The 22,507-nt window shown below is 34.1% G+C and overlaps 1 protein-coding gene across 3 annotated transcripts in view; it reads right to left on the reverse strand.

The window, feature by feature from the left end:
* Nucleotides 1-22,507, reverse strand: part of LOC118187642 (calmodulin-alpha-like) — a 220,127-nt gene that overhangs the window by 168,480 nt on the left and 29,140 nt on the right. For all 3 annotated transcript variants that reach the window (XM_085813701.1, XM_085813702.1, XM_035357898.2), the window contains exon 2: nucleotides 228-261. In XM_085813701.1, the coding sequence (XP_085669827.1) occupies nucleotides 228-261 (34 nt within the window). The remainder of the gene's footprint in view (nucleotides 1-227; nucleotides 262-22,507) is intronic.

Below are 22,507 nucleotides of genomic sequence, written 5' to 3' on the forward strand. Positions count from 1 at the left end.
CAGTCGTTGACATAAACACAATTATCCATGAGCGATCCTCAAAATGGTTCTGTAACAACAGCAATTTTTTCGTTGTTCGGAGGATACAAGCCTAACTGTTAAAAAAACAGCCCTGTTCATTTACATGAAATTTAATCCGCCCCCGGTTAATCAAGGGTTGACTGCATTTTTATAGTTAACTTCGATAGTTGTAAGGTAAAGTATTTATTGAAGTACACATTACTTACCAGCCACTTGTTCTTCTGTTAAGCCGTAATCTACCTGTAAGTAATATTGTATTAATTACTAAAAATAGCAGTGAAAATAAAAAATTTATATGATTTTTGGTAAAATAAAATGCTTTAATGTAGCAATTCAGAAAAATATTGCAAGTTTTCAGCAAATAATACAATTTAAAATTAACAATGGTGTGTAACAAATATAAAACTGCAGCTATGACGTCATTTTGTAATGCATAAAGTTATAAAGTTAACTAGGGCTGTCAGCAACCGAGCAGATAAAACTGCTGAACACAGGTAAGTCGACCCCCTTACCATCCTTCGGTTGCCTCTATGACCGTTTTTTTGTGATTTTCTCCAAGGTTATTGTACTACAACGTTTTCTCATCCTAATTAGAAATGGATCAGAATTACTTCAAATGAACTATAATAAAAATGCATTTTCATCGTTTACTGTTTGTATTCTTTGATGATAGTGGTGATAGGAGGCGTATTTGTTATCTGTTACTATGTTGATGATCCGGTATTTTAATTGATCACAAGATTTGTGGATAATTGGAATTCCACTGTATTTAGCTTTTATATGTGTTACAACTCGAACCCGAAATGAGCGAGAGTTTTGCTTCTGCCAGTGGTAACACGAAGTCGAAAACAAAACTTTGAAGTGAGCAGTCGGTTCCTCGGCTTCTCTTAATAGAATTTGATTCGAAGGGGGGGGGATAATCTCCGCATGTGCGTTCGATGCAAGAGACACTCGGCGAAAGCTCTTGATACAGTGCCTTGTCCTCTCCCAGATGATCGACTCAGAGATGCTTATGCATTTGAGGTGACGAGTGTTGATGTAGCAGCACTTTATTTAAAGGAAAATAGAAAGGCTTGGATCTTGCTTTTTACCTGCGGAGTTTATCGTGCGATTCATTTAGAATTAATTGAAAACTTATCGACTAATGGATTTTTCCTCGGATTTAGAAGATTTACAGCACTTAGAAGATGACAGCCTATGCAATATTCACAGCAGGAAGATGAATCTTCTACATAAAGAGTAGTATACAACGACAATGGTACAAATTTTGTAAGGGCAAGAAATCTACTCTAATCTGTTGTTTGGAACCAAATTATCAGTTCTTTGACAATGAAAATTCAGTGGAAATTAAGTCCACCAACCGCAGCGAGACTGGTTCAGATGATCAAGAAATTATTGAGAAGAATCCTGGGAAAAGCATTACTCTCATATAAGGAGATGTTAAATATTATGTGTGATGCAGAAGCAAATATCAACTCCACACCATTAACATACGAGTAAGAAGATTCCACCGATTTATGTGAACTCACTCCATCTATGTTTATTCGAGATGTTCGAACTGAAGGTGTTCCGGATCTGGACAGTTTGGATGAAATCAACTTATCGAAAAGATGGCGATACCACCAAAAGTTACGTGTGGAATTTCGTACAAGATTTAGAGATGAATATCCTGGACTGCTAGTACATCAACCAAAGACTGTACCTTTGCGAACCATCAAGAAAGGTAATTTAGTGTTTGTAGAGGACGATAAAAGGAAAAGAATAAACTGGCCTATGGGTCATGTGATCGAAACATACCCAGGAAAAGATTTTTTTTGTCTGTTGCTTAAAGTATGTAAGTTTGCAGAATATTAAATAAGTTTCAAATATTCCAGATATTTGTTATGCCTAGGTAAAGTTGTTAATTTGTGGAAGATTTAAATTTCTCATCTTATATTACTACTTCAATTTTCATTTCACAAGTGTTTTGATTTTCTCACACTTTGTCAAAAATCAAAAGGTGAGAGAAGTGTTACAACTCGAACGCGAAATGAGCGAAAGTTTCGCTTCTGCCAGTGGCAACACGAAGTCGAAAACAAAACTTTGAAGTGAGCGGTCGGTTACTCGGCTTTTCTTAATAAAATTTGATTCGAAGGGAATAGAATTTGAATCGAATCTTAATAGAATTCTCTTAATTGAATTTGATTCTATTTGAAATTAATCTTGAATTATGTAAATATAGTAAAATAATATATATGCGTAAATAAATAGTCTTTAAGAGTAACTTTGAAGTCGTGATTCGAATTTGAATTGAATATCGAAATCGAAAGCGAAAGCTCTCCCAATAGAATCTTCGACATAAAAGAATTCGTGGCTTAGAAGCAACAATATGTATTCGGAAATGTAACACAATATGTTATTTACATTTTCTGATAGCCATAATACCTCTTCAGATTAAAGAAAGAGCCATAATCAAATTTCGGTAACTTTCGGTATCTAACAACATAACTCTAGTGCAGAAAGGGAATAAATTAATACAAAGAATAAACCTTTGTATTAGTTCCTCAGTCTAACAGTACACAGCTTGGTTAATAACAGAAATTAAATTCTACCAATTGCGTGAACAACAGAAACAAAACTCAAAATAAAATTTAAATTATTAAAATGTGAGATTTACAAGGCAAAACGTGTCTACAAGTTTGTCAGCCCCTGAGCAATTAAGTTTAGTGAGCCTAAAACTTAATTAAAGGTAGTTCACACACTGTGGAACGTAGTACAGATACGGTTAGAGACAGCTGCTAAAAATGCTCTAATGCTCTTTTAATCCTTAAATTCATCAACTAATTTGTAACAGGCGGGGGTCTAGAAAAATAGAAAGAATAGTAAAGGAAAAAATAATAACTGGTTAATAAAATATTAATTAAATTTAACATGTTATTAAAGTTCACATATGACAATAAGTTAGTAAATTACAAGTAAATTTAACACATGAAAATTATTCAACATATTACACGTAAAGTTAACATATGAAACTAAAAACCTACAAATCTACCACATAAACTCTGTATCAGGAGTGGGCAAATATATCTTTAAATGTGGGCCAAAGAGGTCACCTTTAATGTACCATGTGGGCACGGCCGTCTCAAGGTGGGAATGTCTCTGCTTGACGATCTTCTGCAGTACCCCTATTGTTTGGCAGAACGCGATAGAAGATCGCCGATAGAAATTTTTCTTTGAAAAATTACAATTTAAAATAGCACTTTATGCTCTTAATTTAATGTTATTTTTTTATTCTAAGTAAGGTGATGGTGAACACGGGTGACGACGGCCTTGCATGCTGGTCAACCAAAGAAATATAAAATGCCCAAGGAATACGCAGCAAGAAAAAGGGCAAGAAAGCATGTTATGCGCTAAAATTTTCACAACTTTCGAAGGCCCGCCAGAGACTGAGCACTGAACGGTGGTAGTTTGGTCCAGGTTCGAATTCTGGCAAACGGATCAGGTGCGTTTTCGTGGTTTTTTCCAAGTGTAAAATGTATATGAGCCAGTTTCCCTTAGGAAGTCCTCTTCGAAGGCATCCATCCCCTTAGGCAGATATCCCCAGAGTGCTTTGCCATTGTTAAAATAAACCAAACCAACCTGCTAACCTGCAACTACTCCTCTCGCTACGATCCCCACCAAGCTAATATATTTTTCTTAAACCTGTCGACCACAAAATTGCATCTTTTTCTCCCGTTTTTCAAACTATCCATACGCAGCGGTTCTTTGCAAATGCCTTGTGATGTTGGGTGTCTCCAACTTGTCAGCAACAGTAGTAGTGACTGCTATGAACTGGAAATTACACAAACTCGTAAGAAAGGTTTAACTCCCTTTTTATTTCGCTTTAGAAATCACAGTTGCGTTCACTTGAGGCTCACAAACTACGCCGACCCGGCGGTTGAACAAAATAGACAAAAATGCAACTAAAAATAAATGACAGGATGAATAACTAACGAAGTCACTACCTACGAGGCTCTATAATCGTAACTAACTTAACCGCGTTCTAAGATACAGCTGAGATTCAGGAAACTTTCTGATTAAGAATTTGAAAGATTCAACGAACTGCCGAAATAGGCACACAGGCCGAAACGCGCGCATAATGTGTTTTTTTCTTCCTGTATTTTAATAACAATTACTTTCTATTCTTCAGGTCAGAAGTAATTGATTACTTTATTGCATTTATCACAAGTTGGGGAATGAAATTTTCTTTTTCTTTTTTTTTTTTTAGATTTTTTTAATTAAAAAAAAAATTATTTCTTGCCCGGAAGCATTTTCTTTCATAAAGTTTAAAAATTAAAAACCAGAAAGTTTTGTGATCTACTGGGAGACCGGAAAAAACGATAAAGTAATCGGTAGAGTTGGCACCTCTGATAAAAGCAAATGGAATTTTTACTATGGCCTATCATTCCTAAAACTAGAAACATCATTTTAAATGTTCCATTCACACAAATTTTCGTAACTGAAGTCTAAAATTTCTTATGTTACGTAGCATAGAAGGTGAAAAAAGGGCAGAGGGAGTTCAAAGTTGGCAAGATTTCTTTTCCACGCTTATTTTTAGCCATATGACGTATTGTCATTAAAGCATGAGTGAGTTCTTTTATTCAATAAATTTTATTATATGCAGTGTTATGTTTGGCCCTTCTATCAAGAAGGCTATCATGTTTCTAATGTTCTTATTTTAAAACTAAAATAGTTGCTAAAAGAGGCAACTTTAGAGCGGATAAAAAATTGCTGTTGGAAACGCTCATTGAAGTTTCGTGATTAAGTTGAACGTTTATTATGTTAAACTTGTGTTAAAAAATAGCCTTGGCGTTGGAAAAAAAACTTGTTACCTCTAAATTTAATTACACGGCATATTTTTTAATTATCATCTCAAATTACAAAGAAATCAATCATTCTTAGAACTGTTATTGAATTTTCTTCCCCTTCTCCCTCCTCTCCTTCTTTCTTCAGCCTCTTTTTTTACTTCCTTATACGAAGTAAAGGAAGTATTATAATCGCGAAAATTTTCGGGTATCATATTTCAAAGAAAACATTCATTTTGACCTCTATCGAATACAATTTAAAGATGTTTTTGCGTGACATCTATAGGTAAGAAAAGAATAAACTACTCTTTTTTTTTCAGAATCGGCTGCAAAAAAGATTTAAAATGAATTCAGAAGAGATTTTTTCGTGACGTCTCCACATATGTATATATGTATTTATCTCGCATAAATCAAAAACAAATCAGAACGTTGAAGTTTTGTATATAGGACTATTATAACATGCAGCTGAGCACCTCTCGTTTTGGTATAAGTACCAAAAGTATATATATATATACATATATATATATATAGACAATCTCTTACTCGGCTCACTGAGCGTTCTTTATTCGTATATGTTAGTAAATTGTGCCTTTTTTGCTTTACAAATGATTGAATTAAGTTGTTCTTATCTTTCGGTTAAAGTTTTATTACTCTAGTTAATCTGCATGCAATAGTTGTAGAGTTATCAACAATTTAAAAGTTCTTTAAGTGCGGTTAAGTCTAATTTTTTCCCATAGCCGCCATATTTGTTTACATTTGAAACTTAGCAGAATAGTGAATTAAGTCTACTTCTGCACCTTCAGTGTATTTTTGCCAAGTGGGACCAAAAGCAAACTTTCAATTTCGTGGTCCGGAAAATCAGCCTTCTTATCCGTCGGCCAAATTGCTTGTTTTTGCGTAGAAACTATGATTTTAATTGTAAAATATGTTTTTTAATTGTTGTAATTGTATCTGGTGTTTTATATTTTTCTCCACTTTTCAATTTTTGATAAAGATATTTTGAGGTTTTATGCATATTTGCCTTGCCGCGAAGTGAGAACTGAATTAATTGAACGAGAACTATATCTCTAATGAAATTTGAGGAAATAAGTTTAAATGAAATGCAGTAAAAATGCATAGAGTTTAATATTCTTTGCAAGGAAGTAATGTGGTGTACACATCAGACCTTTAACTTATAACGAAATTTTATTCTGCATCAAATAATGAGAAATTTTTGAAAAAAATTATTATACATTCTCACCTGTTGCATAAATTATTTATCAATAATTTATACAACGGGTGAGAATGTATAAGAGCTACCATTTTTGTCTAAACCTATGAAAGTTCATTGTTAGTTTTTGCAGCAGTCAAAATCTTTACCATAAATAAGTATATGTAGTATATAAAGAATTAATTTTGACGCTACATTTTAGCCCTATAAATAAACGTGGATCTTCTTAAACCTGCCTCTGGAATTGTTGCCACAGATGAGTAAATAAAAAGAGTTTTTACGGAATACAAAGCAGAAATTAACATTAAATAAAATATTCACTGAGGTTAGCCATTTACACTTAGAATAAGAAAACTAGATAATAAAAAAGTAGAACATTCTATATGCAGTTTTTGTATCCAACAAAATGTAAATGGAAACAACAGTAACTTAATAACTTCATTTAAGAGCATGGAAGGGGTAGTTTATAAGAGCATGGAAGTAGCGGTTATTATTAAATTAGCAGTTCAATTTTCACTTTCGAGTCTGTAAAAGGAAAAATCGAATGGAAACCAATGGTAAGTGTACAAGGTCACAGAGTTGTAATAAAAACTATGTAATATTCATATGTTAGCTTTAATCCCACAGCCCATCTTCCTTCTAATTGGATTTATATATCATCTAGAGCAACAGCTTTTTTTTTTTAGGCCCAAAGCCCAGAAGATCTATTAACTTCGTTTTGGCATTTTATGTTGAAGACTTCAAATGTCGGTTCACTTTTCAAACTGTTGCCACCAAATATTGCAGCCTTATATTATATTTAAAGGTATTTACGGTATCTTACAATACCATATTTCCTCGCGTCCGACCGATCACAGCGAAGCAAACACGCACTGGCATTCAGTCTACGATTTCGCTCAGTCAGCTATACATTTAACTTCTCTAATTGTTTGTGAATATTTTGAGGCCTAAAGAGTCGCAGAGACAACAATAAAAACGGACGTAATTCAAGTTGCAGTAGAAATGAAGATATCGCATTAGATATTGTACGGTTAATATTAATATGTGTTCTTATTGTGTAAGATTCTCATTAGTGTACTTCTCAGTTACTGTAAGAAGTGACGAATCTTAAGAACTAGTTAGCGAATAATCGCTTAAGTTCGTGGTACAAGAAACAACAAGATGGAAGGGTAACTAACTCTTTATTAATTCAATAAGACTGAACAAAACTCCGACTTGGAGTGTACAATAAAAGCCGACAAAAAAAAGTTTTGTTTTGAACTTACGAGACTAAGAAATAAACTAAAACTAAGATTAACTAAAGGGATATAGCCGGAGCTATTAAGATTCTAATCGAGTTGGCCCCTTAACTCTAGTTGACTACGAAGCTTATCAAGGGCCTTAGTACGGCCGAGTGTAATAATAACAGCTTGAGAGAGAGTAGCCAAAAGGCAGACGCGCGCAAATCAGAAACTCTGATTCTCTCAGCAAGAAGACACTTCGTGGTTTAGATACCGCTCCTCCTCATTAAGTATTCAGAGTGATTCCAAAACTACGTTCTAGCCGGAAGTAGTAAGTTGAAGTTAAGAATTTGACAGGAAAGGACTTTAACTTAAAATTTAACTGTTAATAAAATTAACATAATCCTTACAATTGGAATGTTGGTTTCTTTCCAGGATGTCAAATTAAATAAGTTTATCCCTTTCATTTGTTATGTTCTTACTATAACAGCGTCCTTCGGAAATTAAACTATTTGCAGAATTTTCTTTTCTCGAATTTTTGATGATATAGCGGTAAAAAATGACGGGAGAATTACGCGAGGAAATGAGGTGTATCTTCTAAGGAATTTTGCTTTCTTCGTAATTTTTTCTGGTTGTGTTTCCTTGTGTTCCCCTGCATTTTGCTGTTTTATATATACTTTATACTGTTTTATATATACTTTATAAAAAAATCTGACACTTTTCAGATTTTATATTACGCCTAAAGGGGCTTTTTTTAACGTTTTGTGTGTTACCTTTATTTATTAAATATCATTTTCTTCGCACTTAAACCATAAAATTCAATTCAACAGCAATATCGCTAAATAATTTAAAAAGAACATATGTTTAGAATTTGAGCGCGCTGGAGATAATTTTTTGTTTCCGTACAGTTGACCCATTGCCTGCTTTAAAATTGTTGAGTTTGTTAAACAAAACACAAAATGCTGTATAATATATGAAATAAATAATAAAACAAATTCCAAATTTGGGCTTCCAGATGCCCATATTTGGGTGGAGACATACGTTATACAAAATTGGATGGCTGTAGATACCGTTGTTTTATCACAATGCGAGAAAAGTACATGCATTTATGCAGATTCTTCATTATTTAATTTCTTTAAATATAATACAGGGTTCTAATATTTGGTGGCAGCAATTTTAAAAGTGGTTCAGACTTTCAAAGTTTTCGACGCAAAATGCCAAAACGAAATTAACAGCTCTTTGGGCTGAAAAAAAATCTATATATTTCCAAAATGCATTATTGTTTTTAGAAATAAATTAAATTTTGTTTACTTTTTTCTCATATTTATTTTAATTTTTTAATCAATGGAATTTTTATTATACCGATCAGCTGTCCATACATATTCGACTATCGACTGCCAGTCGACCTCTTGAAGGAAACCCTTTTAAAACTTCATTGATCCCCAGCGTATTCGTAACGACCGTGCAGTGAAACCCTGATCTAGAGCAATGGTTTTCAAATTTTTTAAACTTTGTACCTTATAAACAGGAATGAAAAATATGTGTCTCACCACAAAAACATTCTGCAATTAAATATCACTACTCCTTAAAGGAAGTGTTTATGATCAAAGAAGGAAACCTCTTAAATTTCTATTATTCATTCATATACGTAATAAAATATAACACTTTTACAATGTAATAAACTATAAATATTACGGTACAATTTTTCAAACTAAATTCTTAGTCGTTTCAGTATCGAACTTAAAGTTGTAAGTAGTATATGGCCAAAGCGCTTAAAGGATGTACCAAAAACTAGAAAATATATATATATATTTGAATAATAATAAATATATATATATTAGATTAAAACAAAATATTAAAAATCGTGCCGTTTTACATTCGTCTTTTGCGTAAAATTATGCAGTTTACCATTACAGATTCATGTACTATAGTTTAAAAAACTTTAATCTAGAGTGCATGATGCAAATCAAAAGTGGAGATGATAGATCAATTTTAAGGTATTGAAATGTTTTCACATATTTTAATGAACTACATATGAAAATAAATAACTTTAGCATTGTTAAAGAAAATAGCATATCACCAATGCATCATTTTATGCCTATATTGCCTAAAATGATCAGTGATCTTTTGGGGAAAAAAAGTTTTGTTTTGATTTACGACTGCATTGCTCTAGTAAGTTATGATCCAAGTTTTGTAGATTAACAGATCGAAGGTCTTCTATATAGAACTTGTGCTACAGCAGTCTAGTTTCAACATGGTCAGTGATAGGTCAGGGGTTTTTTAAACCGGATGCTATAGATTTTGAAGTCCATTGCAGCTTCTTAAATTCTGCGGTCACGCTGATTTCGATGATTCTAGCGTCTGCTTTGGCTATCTTCTATATAAAATGCTAATCGTCGTGCTCTTGTATGTATAGAGCATTTTTTGATTCTATCATTTTATAATTCATTTTGCTGAAAAATGAAGTATATATTTTCTCTTTCGAATTTAAATCACTCATAGAAAATAATACAGATTGGTAAATTTGAAAATGTGGATCTAGTACTTTTAAACCACTGAACCAAAGATGCATGAATATAGGTAGCATATATAGGATGAAAATTAATCCTATGATGATTTAAAGAGCATAAAATTTAGAAAAAAAAAGACTATAATTTATCCTCTAAATAAACTATAAGTTTCCATTTTCAGAATCATCTCCTGGATGACTGACAATAGCAGTGTCTGTCCATTGAAAAATGTTTCTACGGCGAAATTTCCCATGGGTCATGATGAAAAATATTGTATTAATTTGCTGATTTTTTTTGGGGGGGGTAGGGTACTGATACTACTGCTACTCATATTTAAGTCACGCAATCCATTAATGAAAGAAAATACTCGAAAGCGTCCCTTGAACTGAGATTTTTTTATTGTTTTTTAAATAATATGAAGAACGTTGTACATTCTTAAGGCTCTGATTAAAAGAACAGCTATGGAAGTTGCCATCCGTTAGACCTAAACTCTTTCGTTAGTGACACCGACTACACCGAACGTTGTTTCTCTCAAATTTGGCCCCTTTTTCACATTTATGTATTTGTTATGATATAGGTTACTCTTCTTGAACTAAATGCAGGTGCGATTATTTTAAGTAAGACTGGAGTTACAGACAGTGTTACTGCTTATTAAAATCCTTATTAGGGAAGAATTGTTTGCTTACTTAACTGATTATGGCAGCACACAAGAGGTGCTAATAGAAAATGTTCCTTTGTGGAGGATTTTCGGGGAGAATTAACTCTTATTCATGTTACACATAGGGAAAATCATGTTCAGAGGAAGCATTAAGTATGAATAACCGCATTTACAAAAAACATTGAATCTAAGTCACGAGTGTGAAAGTTTTATTGACATTATCGCATTATTAGAGGAAAAAGAATTTCCTCTGAGGCCTGCAAAGAGAGAATGTGTGTAACTGGTGGTTCAGAAAGTACGAGAGAGACAATACAATTTATTTATATGACAGGAAAAGATAACCAGCGCAAAATATAAAATTTTATAATAACCAGCCCTAGACTGCTAGAATTTTATACAATAACCACGTCATCCTAAGTTCCTATTACTTAAATTTACAAGGAAAATAGTATCTGAGATTGGACTAAAAACCCGAATCCTCAAAAATGAAACCATAGCTCAGTTTGCCAGGAACAGACTTCAGGAACGATTGTCTTGTTAAAAGTCTTAGCCTGCCATGACTAAATTTTATGCACATTTTCTCATTAATACCATCCAGAACCATCTCCGGACATAGGCATAAGCGACAAACAGCCCCGAATTCCAGAGAGCCCCAGCTAAGTTGTTCTCTTGAACAGCAACTAAATGGAAACACATTTCATTTTGAATTATTATTATGTTTACAGGGTGTTCAGAAATGAAATGTTGAAAAAGAACGATACATATATCTGAAATCAAAATATTGCATTGTGGTTCTCATAACAAGAACGGACAAACAAGGTGAGTGAACTTCACTCCTGTTAGATTTCTTTCTTCGACGACTTGACGCTTTTAGATTTTTTTCTGTTGCATTCACCCAAATTGATCTTATAGTATCTTTCTTGGAAGAGATTTTGGAAGGAAAGAATGTATGAAACGCCTGGGGCCGATGCTGCAGATTTTCGCAGTATCGCCCAGGCTACATATGGCGCTTGCATAGAGGTGTACTAAAAGATTCTGAGCTTTCAAATTGTATTCATTTAGCTATGTAAACCACACTACAAGAAACACCTTGATTTCGGATATATGCGTCTCTGGGTTTCATCATTTCTTTCCTAAAACTCCGTGTATGTGAAATCAGTTGTAATGATAATTTAGGGCTTCAACAAATGTTAAAGCCAAATCTGCTTGCATCTCTGATGTTTTAGATTGTGTTCTTAGAACATAGAAAAGGTTTTTCCGAATTATTTGTCCTCAATTTCAGCGTAAGACAGAATAATTCATTCACTAGAATGATCTGCCATTCACTAGAATGATCTGCTTAATATTTTATGTAGCTGATTGATGTGAAATGAGGTGTAGCCGATTAGTGATGGTACTCTGCACTGTTGGCGTGACTCCATGGAGTAACTGGTGTGATTGTGTTACATTCAGTAAGTTTGCATTACTACTGAATATAGAACAAAAATACATTTCATACAAATGTGTGAGAATTTTTACTATAGTACATAACAACATTGAAAGCATAGAAACAATTATTGTCAGTCATTATCCTCATTATGTGACTATCTTGCTAGTTAGAGTCTTTCTTGGACTCTAACTAGTGGAGAGCTTTAAGAACATTCTGAGTTCTTGCCTTTGTCTAAAACAGTTTACAGATTGAAATAGTCACGCTCTCTTCATTTTCATAACGGTTATGATTTACCTCTTCTGATTCGTTATATAGGAAACCATCACAACAACAACAACAACCATATCATTGGTACGTTAGCCTCAATGAAATCGAGAGGCTTTAGTGACAGACACAGTGTAGATCGCTAAATTCCCTTGACACTGGCTGTGAAGTTCTGTTTTTTGTAATGTGAAGTGGAGCTGTAACTAAACGAATTATATCGTCTGTAATGAGAGAGTCTGTTGCCTCACACTTTGTAAAAACTCGAATCTTATCTTTGTGTGGTCCGCCGCACGATCAAATATTTTATGCCATCATTTTATTAAACACCCCCGATAATTTTGGTTAAACACTATGAGTATGGCCAGTATCTCCAGTTGTATTTCAGTCAGCTTGATAACCATCGTTTCAACAATAAAAGAAAAACTGTTTTTCTTCACATTTAAAACAAAGTAATTCTATACCCGAGGTGCTTAACATATAGCATTAAGAAAACACTTTTTAATTACAATAACGGCATACATATGCACAAAAGTTATCAACTAGATATTATAAATTAAAGACATTTCAAATAATATCTACCATATATATATATATATATATATTATCAAAAATGAAATAGAGATTTAAATTATTAAGAAGCATATTTGTTGCATTTAAATCAATCAGTTAATTAATCAAGCATCGCAAGTTTGAAAGATAAATTAAAGATCTCATGTCATGTAATTACAGTAATAGCTTACAAACTGGCTATTTAGCAGGTCCCTAATAAGATGAATTAAAGATCTCACATGTTATTCAATGGCAATATTTGGCTAGATTTCTCGGATGATAAATGGCATGTTACATCATGTACTACAACTATTGCCATTTAAATAGTGTCTAGAACAATGCGTATGATAACCCGTAGGGTATGTATTTGCAGTTGGCAACTTAGACTATTACCACTTATGTTAAAATACGTAGCCTCTTGTTATTGGAAATATGTGTCTTTTTTAACTGAATTTTGTAAATTTTGTAAATCCTAAAAATTTGAAAATGTGTGTATACAATATACCACCACTGTAAAATCAAGTATGCATGGTTACTAAAATTAGATTTCTTGCTTCTCAAAACTCTTTGCTAAATGAGATAATAAACAACTATCAGATATACTTCCCTTCTCACAACCTTTCTTTTTAACTCTTTTCTCTGAAAGTCCTCTAAATATTTAAACAAATGCTTTTTTTCAATCGGCAAAGAGTCAGTTTGCAATAATTCGCGATTTAAGAGCAGGAAAAGAAAACAAGTCATCTCAAAACTCAATTTGTTTGTAAGTGAATTTAGAAGAGCAAACATATGCAGTTTCAGAAATTTTTTTAGTGAGGCAGATTGCCTAAGCAGGGATCTGAAACCGGTATACTGCGAGCCACATGTGGCCCCCGAAATAATTTAACACGGCCAGTAAATATATTTTAAGTACACATTTACAGTAAATGTGGTTCTTACAGTTCAGAGACATAGGGAAATATGCGCTGAACATGCAATGACAGCTTCAGTAACAGTCTTGCATATATTCTTGCATAATTATACGTGTAAGCCAGGCTATGTGATTGTGGTAAGGCGGCAGAACTCACATGCAGTTGGCAGCCGCTGTTGGTGAAGCTCCAATATTCTCGCAGATCACGCCCCTCTGCAACTGAGTTTATACTTTTGTATAATATATGTTTTTCTTCAGTCAGTCATTAATGGTACCGTCCAAGATCTCCTACGAGGGACGCATTTCATGTGCCATTCATTCAAAGGCTCCGTAAAGAACTCTGCAATTGCTCTGGGAAGTACTGTTTAGGTAGTTCAGCTTAAGAACAACACTGCAGTATCGCAGTGAACTGGTTATCAAAATGCACAGCTTCACGGTTCCTATTGCTATATACATGGAGACAAGCTAAACTGGCTTATGAAGCTGTTTATTTCCACTTGTTATTAGATCTGCATTATATCAGTGCCTATCATTTAGAACTAGGCATAACTTTTGAATGTTACATACATGCGGAAATTCATTGTGTTGAATTAGAGATGTAAATAGAATTATAATAGTGATTTGGATTAAGAGATAAATCTGAAATTGACGAAAAAGGGTGCATTTTTCCAGAAAAATAAGAAATCGTATACTTTTATGGTGTTGGATGCACAAAAAATAGCACGTTTTATTTTTAGTTAGTGAATATCAAATCCAAACAATGCAACGTTCCTCGCTGTTGCGAAAAGAATCATAAAGCAAAATTTGAAATTTTAAATGGAAATTGAAGGAAGAAAAGTTACAATTTCTGAAATACGATTTATAACGAAAGCAAAATATTTTTACAAAAGCAAATGAATTGAGTGAAGCAACACTTCACGGAAGTTTCCCACTATTCATATAGTATATATTTTCGATTTTCCCGGCGCGGATCATTCGGTTTATGAATTATCCATGTACGGCGGTGCCCACGCATGCACACTCTGGTATTCTCGAGAGTGTCAAATACACTCATGTCCATAAATTAAGGATAATTCGGAGTCACGCGGAAATCGAACTCTAAAATAAATATATCACCTGTAAAATCACTACACACATCTTCAAGAATCATATGCAAATTTCAGTAACCAGATGACACCGATGGTACGTCACAATGACGAGAGTGCAAGAGAGTGATATATAAGGAATACAGACAAAGAAGTAAAATTGTTCGCAGGCGCTTTATAAGCATTTCAGTGCAATAACCGAATAGTTATGACACAAAGGACGCATTTGGATGATTTTTTACTAGGTAGAATTATCGTCCGTCTGGAATGTGGGCGTACCTAACTGGAAGTATCAGACGAACTTGGAATTACCCAGAGTGTCATCTCCAGGCTTTGGCAACGATTCCAAGATGATGGTAATGTGAGTAGACGTTACAGCACAGGTCGCCCCAGAGTTACAACGCCGAATGAGGACCGGTATTTGGCAGTTACTGCCAAAAGAAACAGGCGGAGCACAGCCTCAAACCTGTCTCGTCAGCTCTCTTCAGCCACTGGTACGACACTTTCAAGGAAGACCGTGTACAGACGCTTAGGGCAGATTGGTCTATATGCTCGTAGACCTGTCAGATGCATTCCACTTACTGCAACTCACTGTCGCCTGCCGTTAGCTTGGAGTAGAGAGCATGCATTGTGGACACCGCAGCAGTAGTCTTGTGGGATATTTTCCGGCGAGTCCAGGTTTAGCTTGCAGTCTGATTCTCGGCAGACTTTCATATGGAGAGCTCCAGGTACCCGTTACCACCAAGAAAACATCGTTGAACGACATCGTTACGGTGGTGCAGGAGTGCTCGTTTGAGGTGGAATTATTCTGGGTTCCAGAACTGACCTGCATGTTCAAATTGGAACCATGACAAACCAAATCTATCGGGACGTCATTCTGGAACAACATGTACGTTTGTTTCGGGGCGCCATGGGCGCACAATTTGTGTTTATGGATGACAACGGCCGTCCTCACCGTGCAAACATCGCAAGCGAATGCTTTCAATTGGAGGATATCACCCGTATGGACTGGCCAGCATTCTCACCGGACTTGAATCCAGTAGAGCACATGTGGGACATGCTTGGTCGACGAGTTGCAGCCCATCAACCTCCTCCTACATGTCTACCGGGACTTCGGAGAGCATTGCTTTTTGAGTGGTGTAATATCCCCCAAGATCAGATCGATAATTTGATATTCAGCATGCCTAGGCGTTGTACGGACTGTCAACGTCTGTGAGACATACAATGTATTAACAATCATACCAACCATGTAATATTGGTTTTTTGTAAATAGGTTTTTTTTTGTAATTTGCTCCAGGGAGAAAACATCGCTAATTTTTTTAATAATATCAAGCATGTAGCACCTTTTTTTGCTCTTTACCTTTTGTTTAATAAATAAGCTTTACAAATAAGTCAAATTTGTTTTGCTTCTAACTCTTCCTTTGCCTGCTTTTGCATTATCCTTAATTTATGGACATGAGTGTAAAAGAAACACGTGCAAATTCTAATATGCTGCAAAAACCGCTGAATTGCATCTTTTTTAATTAAATGAGTTGAACGTACGTTCAGCCCACTTTATCAAAAATGTTCTGGCTTGCCAATTGCTTTTCGAGTTTGAGACCATTGATTTAACCTGTCTATAACACAACAGTATCAATATAAGCTGGAAAAAAAACCCTTTCTCCAAGTTAAAATAACGCGATTCTCCTTTCATGCCAATTTAAATTTAACAGTTAGTAAGGACACAGAATTCACTTTCAAATTAAAATGCATAGAGTTCTCAGTAACAAAATGTCTTAAGGATGTCGAGAAATCGCTGTCGATTACCACTCATGTTCCTCTTTCTGTTGCTAGCCGTTAGCAAGGTTCATAGCAGTACTCTGTTGTAAACTAAAATTTCAGTTCCTTCTGGGTAGTTTTACAGTTTATATCCAGGCTTGCAAGAGTTGCCTGTGCAATAACTCCCAGACGGAGTAGTTGCTAGGAACGCCGACTGCCGTGCTGAAAGGCCCGCGCTCAGATCCTGAACAAAGATGGAAGTTTTTAAGCATAAAGTGTCTATGCGGTAAGGGGGCATTCATAATGTATTATGAGACTCAATCTTCTTGAGAGGCCGCTGGTAGGAAAAAAGCAGTGGGATTGTCCTCCCCCGCAGAATCGGAGCGGTAGCTTAGCAAATAGGAAGGCCTAGAGATACCTAAAATGTAGTAGACATAGTAGACAGATACCGGCCTTTCACAGATATGGGCCTTTCATAGATACCGGCCTAAAATACGAACAAGAAAAAAAGAAAACAAATTAATATGACAAATGAAATGAAACTGGATACCTCAAGAAACTGGAGAAAGAGAAATGTGTTAATAAAACTGACTGTGATTCAGGTATTGGGCGAAATTACGAATACAACCCATTCTTTCTGCCTTAAAAGTCGACATTTTCGGTTACTGGACATCCTCTTAGTCTATGTCAGGTCGACCTTTAAAGACTCTACTGTACATAGTAAAATATATTTTTTAGCTTACAAATTACTTTTCATAATCTAATTATAAAATTACTGAACGCACAGTGAAAAGACCTTCATAAAAGCTAAACATTTTAAAATTTCGCTTTAGTGTGTTTCTTTTCCAATTTACCTTTAATCTTTCTATTCTGCTTGGTAGCTTTGATGTGTTTTTCTGATTATACTTATCTATCTTTCCGTTTTATTAATATTTTAGATTATCAGGCATTGGAAACATTTTAATCAAGTAAAAACATTATTATTGTTTATACCATTCTCAGATGAATATTGAATCCCCAGTTTTAAATTTTATAATCAAGATTTAATGAATTAGGCGTTAATAAATTTATCAATTTACAATAAGTTTGAATATAATAAGTATCAATTAATTTACAGTAAGAGAATAATAATAACTCTTATATAGAATCTGAGGATATTTTCGGTTTTTTAAGTTACATTAATAAAATATGTATCACATTTCGAAATTTCGAATCAGAATAGTATTATGTGAACCAATATAACAAGGATAGAGAATAAATTTCTAATAGGTAAATAAGGTAAAATTCAGCCAAAATTTGGCTTTGACTTCAACACAGAAGAGACATAATCCTTTTAAAGGTAAAGCATGGCTTCCTTTCATGAGAAAAAGCTTTCTTATAACAAATCTTTTCCTTTCCAACTGCTTTCTCTTGTGATGTAACTGTTAGCACATCTTCTGGCAAAGATCTTGAATTCGAGTCCCGCCGACGGTATAGTTAATTGTTTTACCTTTCCGGCTTGAGAAAATAGCGTCAAGTTGGCTTTTGTCTAAAATACAAGGACAATATTTCATCTCTACCTTAGTTTAGTACTGGGTTGCTGTTCCCTTTTCCCAATCATCCTTTAAGTGGGGAAGAATGCAAAGAAATTTTTTCTTCCTCACTACCTGATCTTATGATATGATTGTCAGTATATCTGGCTGGCAACAGAAAAATCCGAAATTCCGGAGCAGGTATAGCTGACTTTTTATGTTTCCTATTCCAAATAAATACTTAAGGTACGTGCCTACCGTAAAATCGTCGTTGTGGTGAAAATTTTCGAATTTTTTAAAATTTATTTATTTTATACACCACACATTTAAGCTTCCATTTTTTTTTTTACTATAACTAGAAGAAAAGTTATAGTATAAATAATAAACCGGAAGTGAATTTTCGGATGCCAGAAGTTGGCATTCACAGGGTTGTAAAAATGTAAACAAAAAATTTAAACAGCTATTTTCTAATTATTAAACAATATAAAAGCTGTAAAAGCAACATATATTTCACTGTGTGACAAGAATTTGATGATAAAATGCCTACATGGGAAGACTCAAAAAAATAATGTTTTAATAACCTTTTGTGGCTATTTTACCTAAAGAAACATTTGTCCAACTGGAAACATTGCTTTTAGGTGCCCATATCGCTGTATTATTATTTAATTCAGGATATTTAGGAATTCAGGATATTTATTAATCTTTGACTGTTTACAGGTAACAAATGCATATCCATAAGCATTTCTAAATTGATTAACGCCGTTCAGCGACTGCTTATAAAACCTGTATTTTCAGTCACCTATACACTACTTTCTTATGAATATCATCTTTCTTAATAAGACAGAAGATAGATTTTGATATAGTGTAAGTTCTTTTAAATCCTTTTTTAAGCGACCTAAATTTAACGGAGTATCCTACATACTTTGAAAACGTTGAAACCTTGTTATGACGGAACTCTGAAACGAGGAAAACTTTTCGAGGGTTTTGTTGCTTGATTGCCAGGTATCTAGGTGAGAATCTTAGCACTTACACCCACGTGTTTATGTGTCACATCAAATAGAAGTTTTATCACGTAAGATTTATTTTAGCCACATTTGATTGGCATGAAGTAGGTTCAAATCACATGAAAGTTATAAGACAAGATATTTTGAAAAGAAAATGCTGTCATTATAATAGCTATCAGAAGGTGTGGGTGTCCTGTTTAATATCAACAATATCAGATTCTCATGTCAAAAGTGAGGTAGTTGTTTCTCTTTTATAAACAAAAGCATTGAAAACTTAAAAATAAACGTTTTATGCCTTCTTAAACTGAATTTTACAGCCTTCCACATTAATGCTAGTTAAATGTTTTATTGCTGGAACACATTATCTAATATAATATTTATATCAGTTTGTAGAGTCATTAGGTATTTGGAAGCAGGAGAGATGAAAAAGGGGCAATGCCCTCGCTAGAACTCGAACCACAGACCTCTCGAATACGCCCCGAGCGTGCTGACTATTACACCACGAAGACATGCTAAGAAGACGGGAGAAATACCTTATATACTCCCCCTTTTAAAGGGCGACTGGGGATTAGGGGATCCAATCACCAAATCCTGGTGGTGGAGAATCATCATCCATTATCTCTTTTTAGTTATACTGTAGAGACATTAGCTATTTTTGAAAGCAGGAAACAGGAAAACCTTCGTCGGCACTAGAACCACGGACCTCTCGAATACGCGTCGAGCGTGCTGACCACTAAACCACAAAGGCATGCTAAGAAGGCGGGAGAAATACCTTATAAGTTTAATTAAGGTACATGTCTCCCAGATGGTATAGTGGTTAGGGAAGCCTACTACGGTACCAGAGGTCCCAGGTTCGAATCACGGAGAAGACATGGTTATTTGTAAATGTATAGTGTCGTTGTGGCATGGCGGCACTCTAAATATGCCGTGAGCCGAAAGTCATCTTATGTGAATTAGGGGAAGGGGAGAAAGGTGAGAAATACCTGGAGCCCTCTCCGGGGTGGTCTCCCTCAAAATTGGGCAGGGAAAATAGAAGTCCAGCTTCTCTTCGGAGTAGGCTCTGGAAATATTGTTCCATATAATACGGACAAGACAACAACATTAAGGTCCATAATTGTATTTATATGTTAATAAACAGATTATGTACAAACTTGCAATCTGGCAAAGTAAAAGACCTGAAGTGGACACGACATGATTTCTTTGTACGGCCTATTAAATTATATGCAATTTTTTTGCTACATTTCACTTAAACTTATTTCCTCGAGTTTCATTAGAGATATACGTTTCATTGAATTAATTTAGTTCTCACTTCGGGGCAAGGCAAAAAATATAAAACTCAAAACATCTTCATTAAAAATTGTAAAATAACGCAAGAACCTAAAACACTAGATACAGTTAAAAACAATTAAAAAAAAGTTACGATTACAATTACATTTTGCAAGCAAAAACAAGCAATTCAGTCAGCGGAAAGGAAGTCAGATTTTTCGGTGCGCAAAATTGAAAGTTTACTCTCGGTTCCACTTGACAAAAAGGCATTAACGTTGGTGCACAAACTGACTTAATTCATTATTCTAAGAAAAGTTTCAAATGTAAACAAAGTGTGGTCAAACCATTTATACAACTTTAAAAGTGTTCATAATTATACAGCTATTGCATGCAAATTAACTGAAGGCATAAAACCCTTAACTGATACATAAGAACAACATAGTTCAATCACTTGTAAAGTAAAAAATGCACATTTTACCAACATATAAGAACAAAACAAAATGTGTGTATATATATATATATGTATATTGCACCAAACACCAAACGTATATATATATATACGTTTGGTACTGCCGATTGCAACCAAAAAGGGAGGTGCGCAACTAAATGTTACAGCAGTCCTATATACAAAATTTCAACGTTCTGAGGTTACAACGTTTGAAGGCTACTCGTTATGCGAGATACATACATACGTACGTACAGACATCACAGAAAATTCTCTTCTGAATCCATTTTAAATCCATTTTGCATTTCGCTTTGGGGAAGAAAAAGTCTTTAATTCTGTTCGTCCGAGCAGATGAAAAGCAAAAACACCATTTCAAGGGATTTGAGAGAGGTCAAAACGGATATTTTCGTTGAAACATGATACCGAAAGTTGTCGCGATTACAATAATTCCTTTATTTCAGCATACCAGCGAAGTAAAAATACCGCCGTTTAATTCTTTAACCTACTTTCTTTTAATAATTTATTGTTCTTTCGTGTATTTTCCATTGCAATTCAAGTAATAAATTACGATATTTGTAGTACTACTCTAAAAATGTAAATAGGATTGTTTTGTATTCGTGGATTAATTTTTCAGGTAATACGTATGTTCCATACAGAGAAACCAAGAAAATTCCCATTCCATTCCAAAAGTCAATTCATTCGTCGGAGTACGAACCCAGGCTTAACTTCCAATGTTCAATGATTTTATCGCTCGTCAGCTGATAGGATAAAATGTATGAAAATTAACTATTCGAACAGTGCGACAATAAATTTTTTGATAATAATTTAAGATTTTTAATTTAGTATTGTTAAATTTTATATCACGCAATCAATACCCGATTAGCTGAGAGGAGAATTAACCAGGCCTTATTAAGAAAAATGGTTAAGTTTGTTTATTGCTATTATAAACATCATTATAAAACAAAATTATCATCATTAGCAGATGACGTCATAATTAGCTGTGTAACCCTTGATAGTAGTAATATAATTTTACTGATTCCGAGATACGTAACTATTGCAAAATAGTTAGAAACAAAAAGTTCTAACCTACCTTTTTCTTAAATTTGAACTCAGTGATATTGTTCAAGCTCTGTTACAAATATTTTTAATGCCCTTTATAACTTCGTTCCTTAGCTTCTAACAAAGCTTCAGCCTGTTTCTTTCTTTTAGAATTACTTTACCATATTGTTTTATTATCGATTTGATATTTTGTAAAACTTTAACGAATTTTTGAGTAACAAACTCAACGGTTTCAAAGTGAGCAATGGCAAGGCTATACGGAAAAAAAAAAATTATCTCTAGCGCGCGAGATTGTGTATTCGAAATTCTAAAGATATACTCTTTTTTAATTATTTTGTGATATCTGCTGAATTGAATTTTATGATTTAAGTGCGAAGAACATGATATTGGGCGTAATATAAAATCTGAAAGCTTATATATATATATATACATTTGTTTTAAGCAGGCGACATGAGATATTGTTCTTGCTGTACTCTTTAAACTCTTCTGGGATTAACGGTGATTTTGAGCTAACTGTGGCCGTCATTTCCGGTATTACTCCGGTAAATCAAGAGTTGGTTGTATTTAAATGATTGTAATTGATCTTGAATTTTACAATCATTTCTGTGATGTCATTATTACTGAAGTCTAAATTAAAGCAAATTTAAATAAGATAATATTCATTTAAATCTATGACTTAGATTTGTTCGGATGTCTCCAAAATTTTTTAGAATAATTTAATAATAAGTTAACCAATCATATATTTTGATGTTTAAAATTAGAATCATCTTCCTTTTTTTAAGTCATTA

The sequence above is a fragment of the Stegodyphus dumicola genome, chromosome 3 (genome assembly GCF_044657685.1).
Source record: "Stegodyphus dumicola isolate Sdum_Otavi_A_Nest chromosome 3, ASM4465768v1".
Lineage (NCBI taxonomy): Eukaryota > Metazoa > Arthropoda > Arachnida > Araneae > Eresidae > Stegodyphus > Stegodyphus dumicola.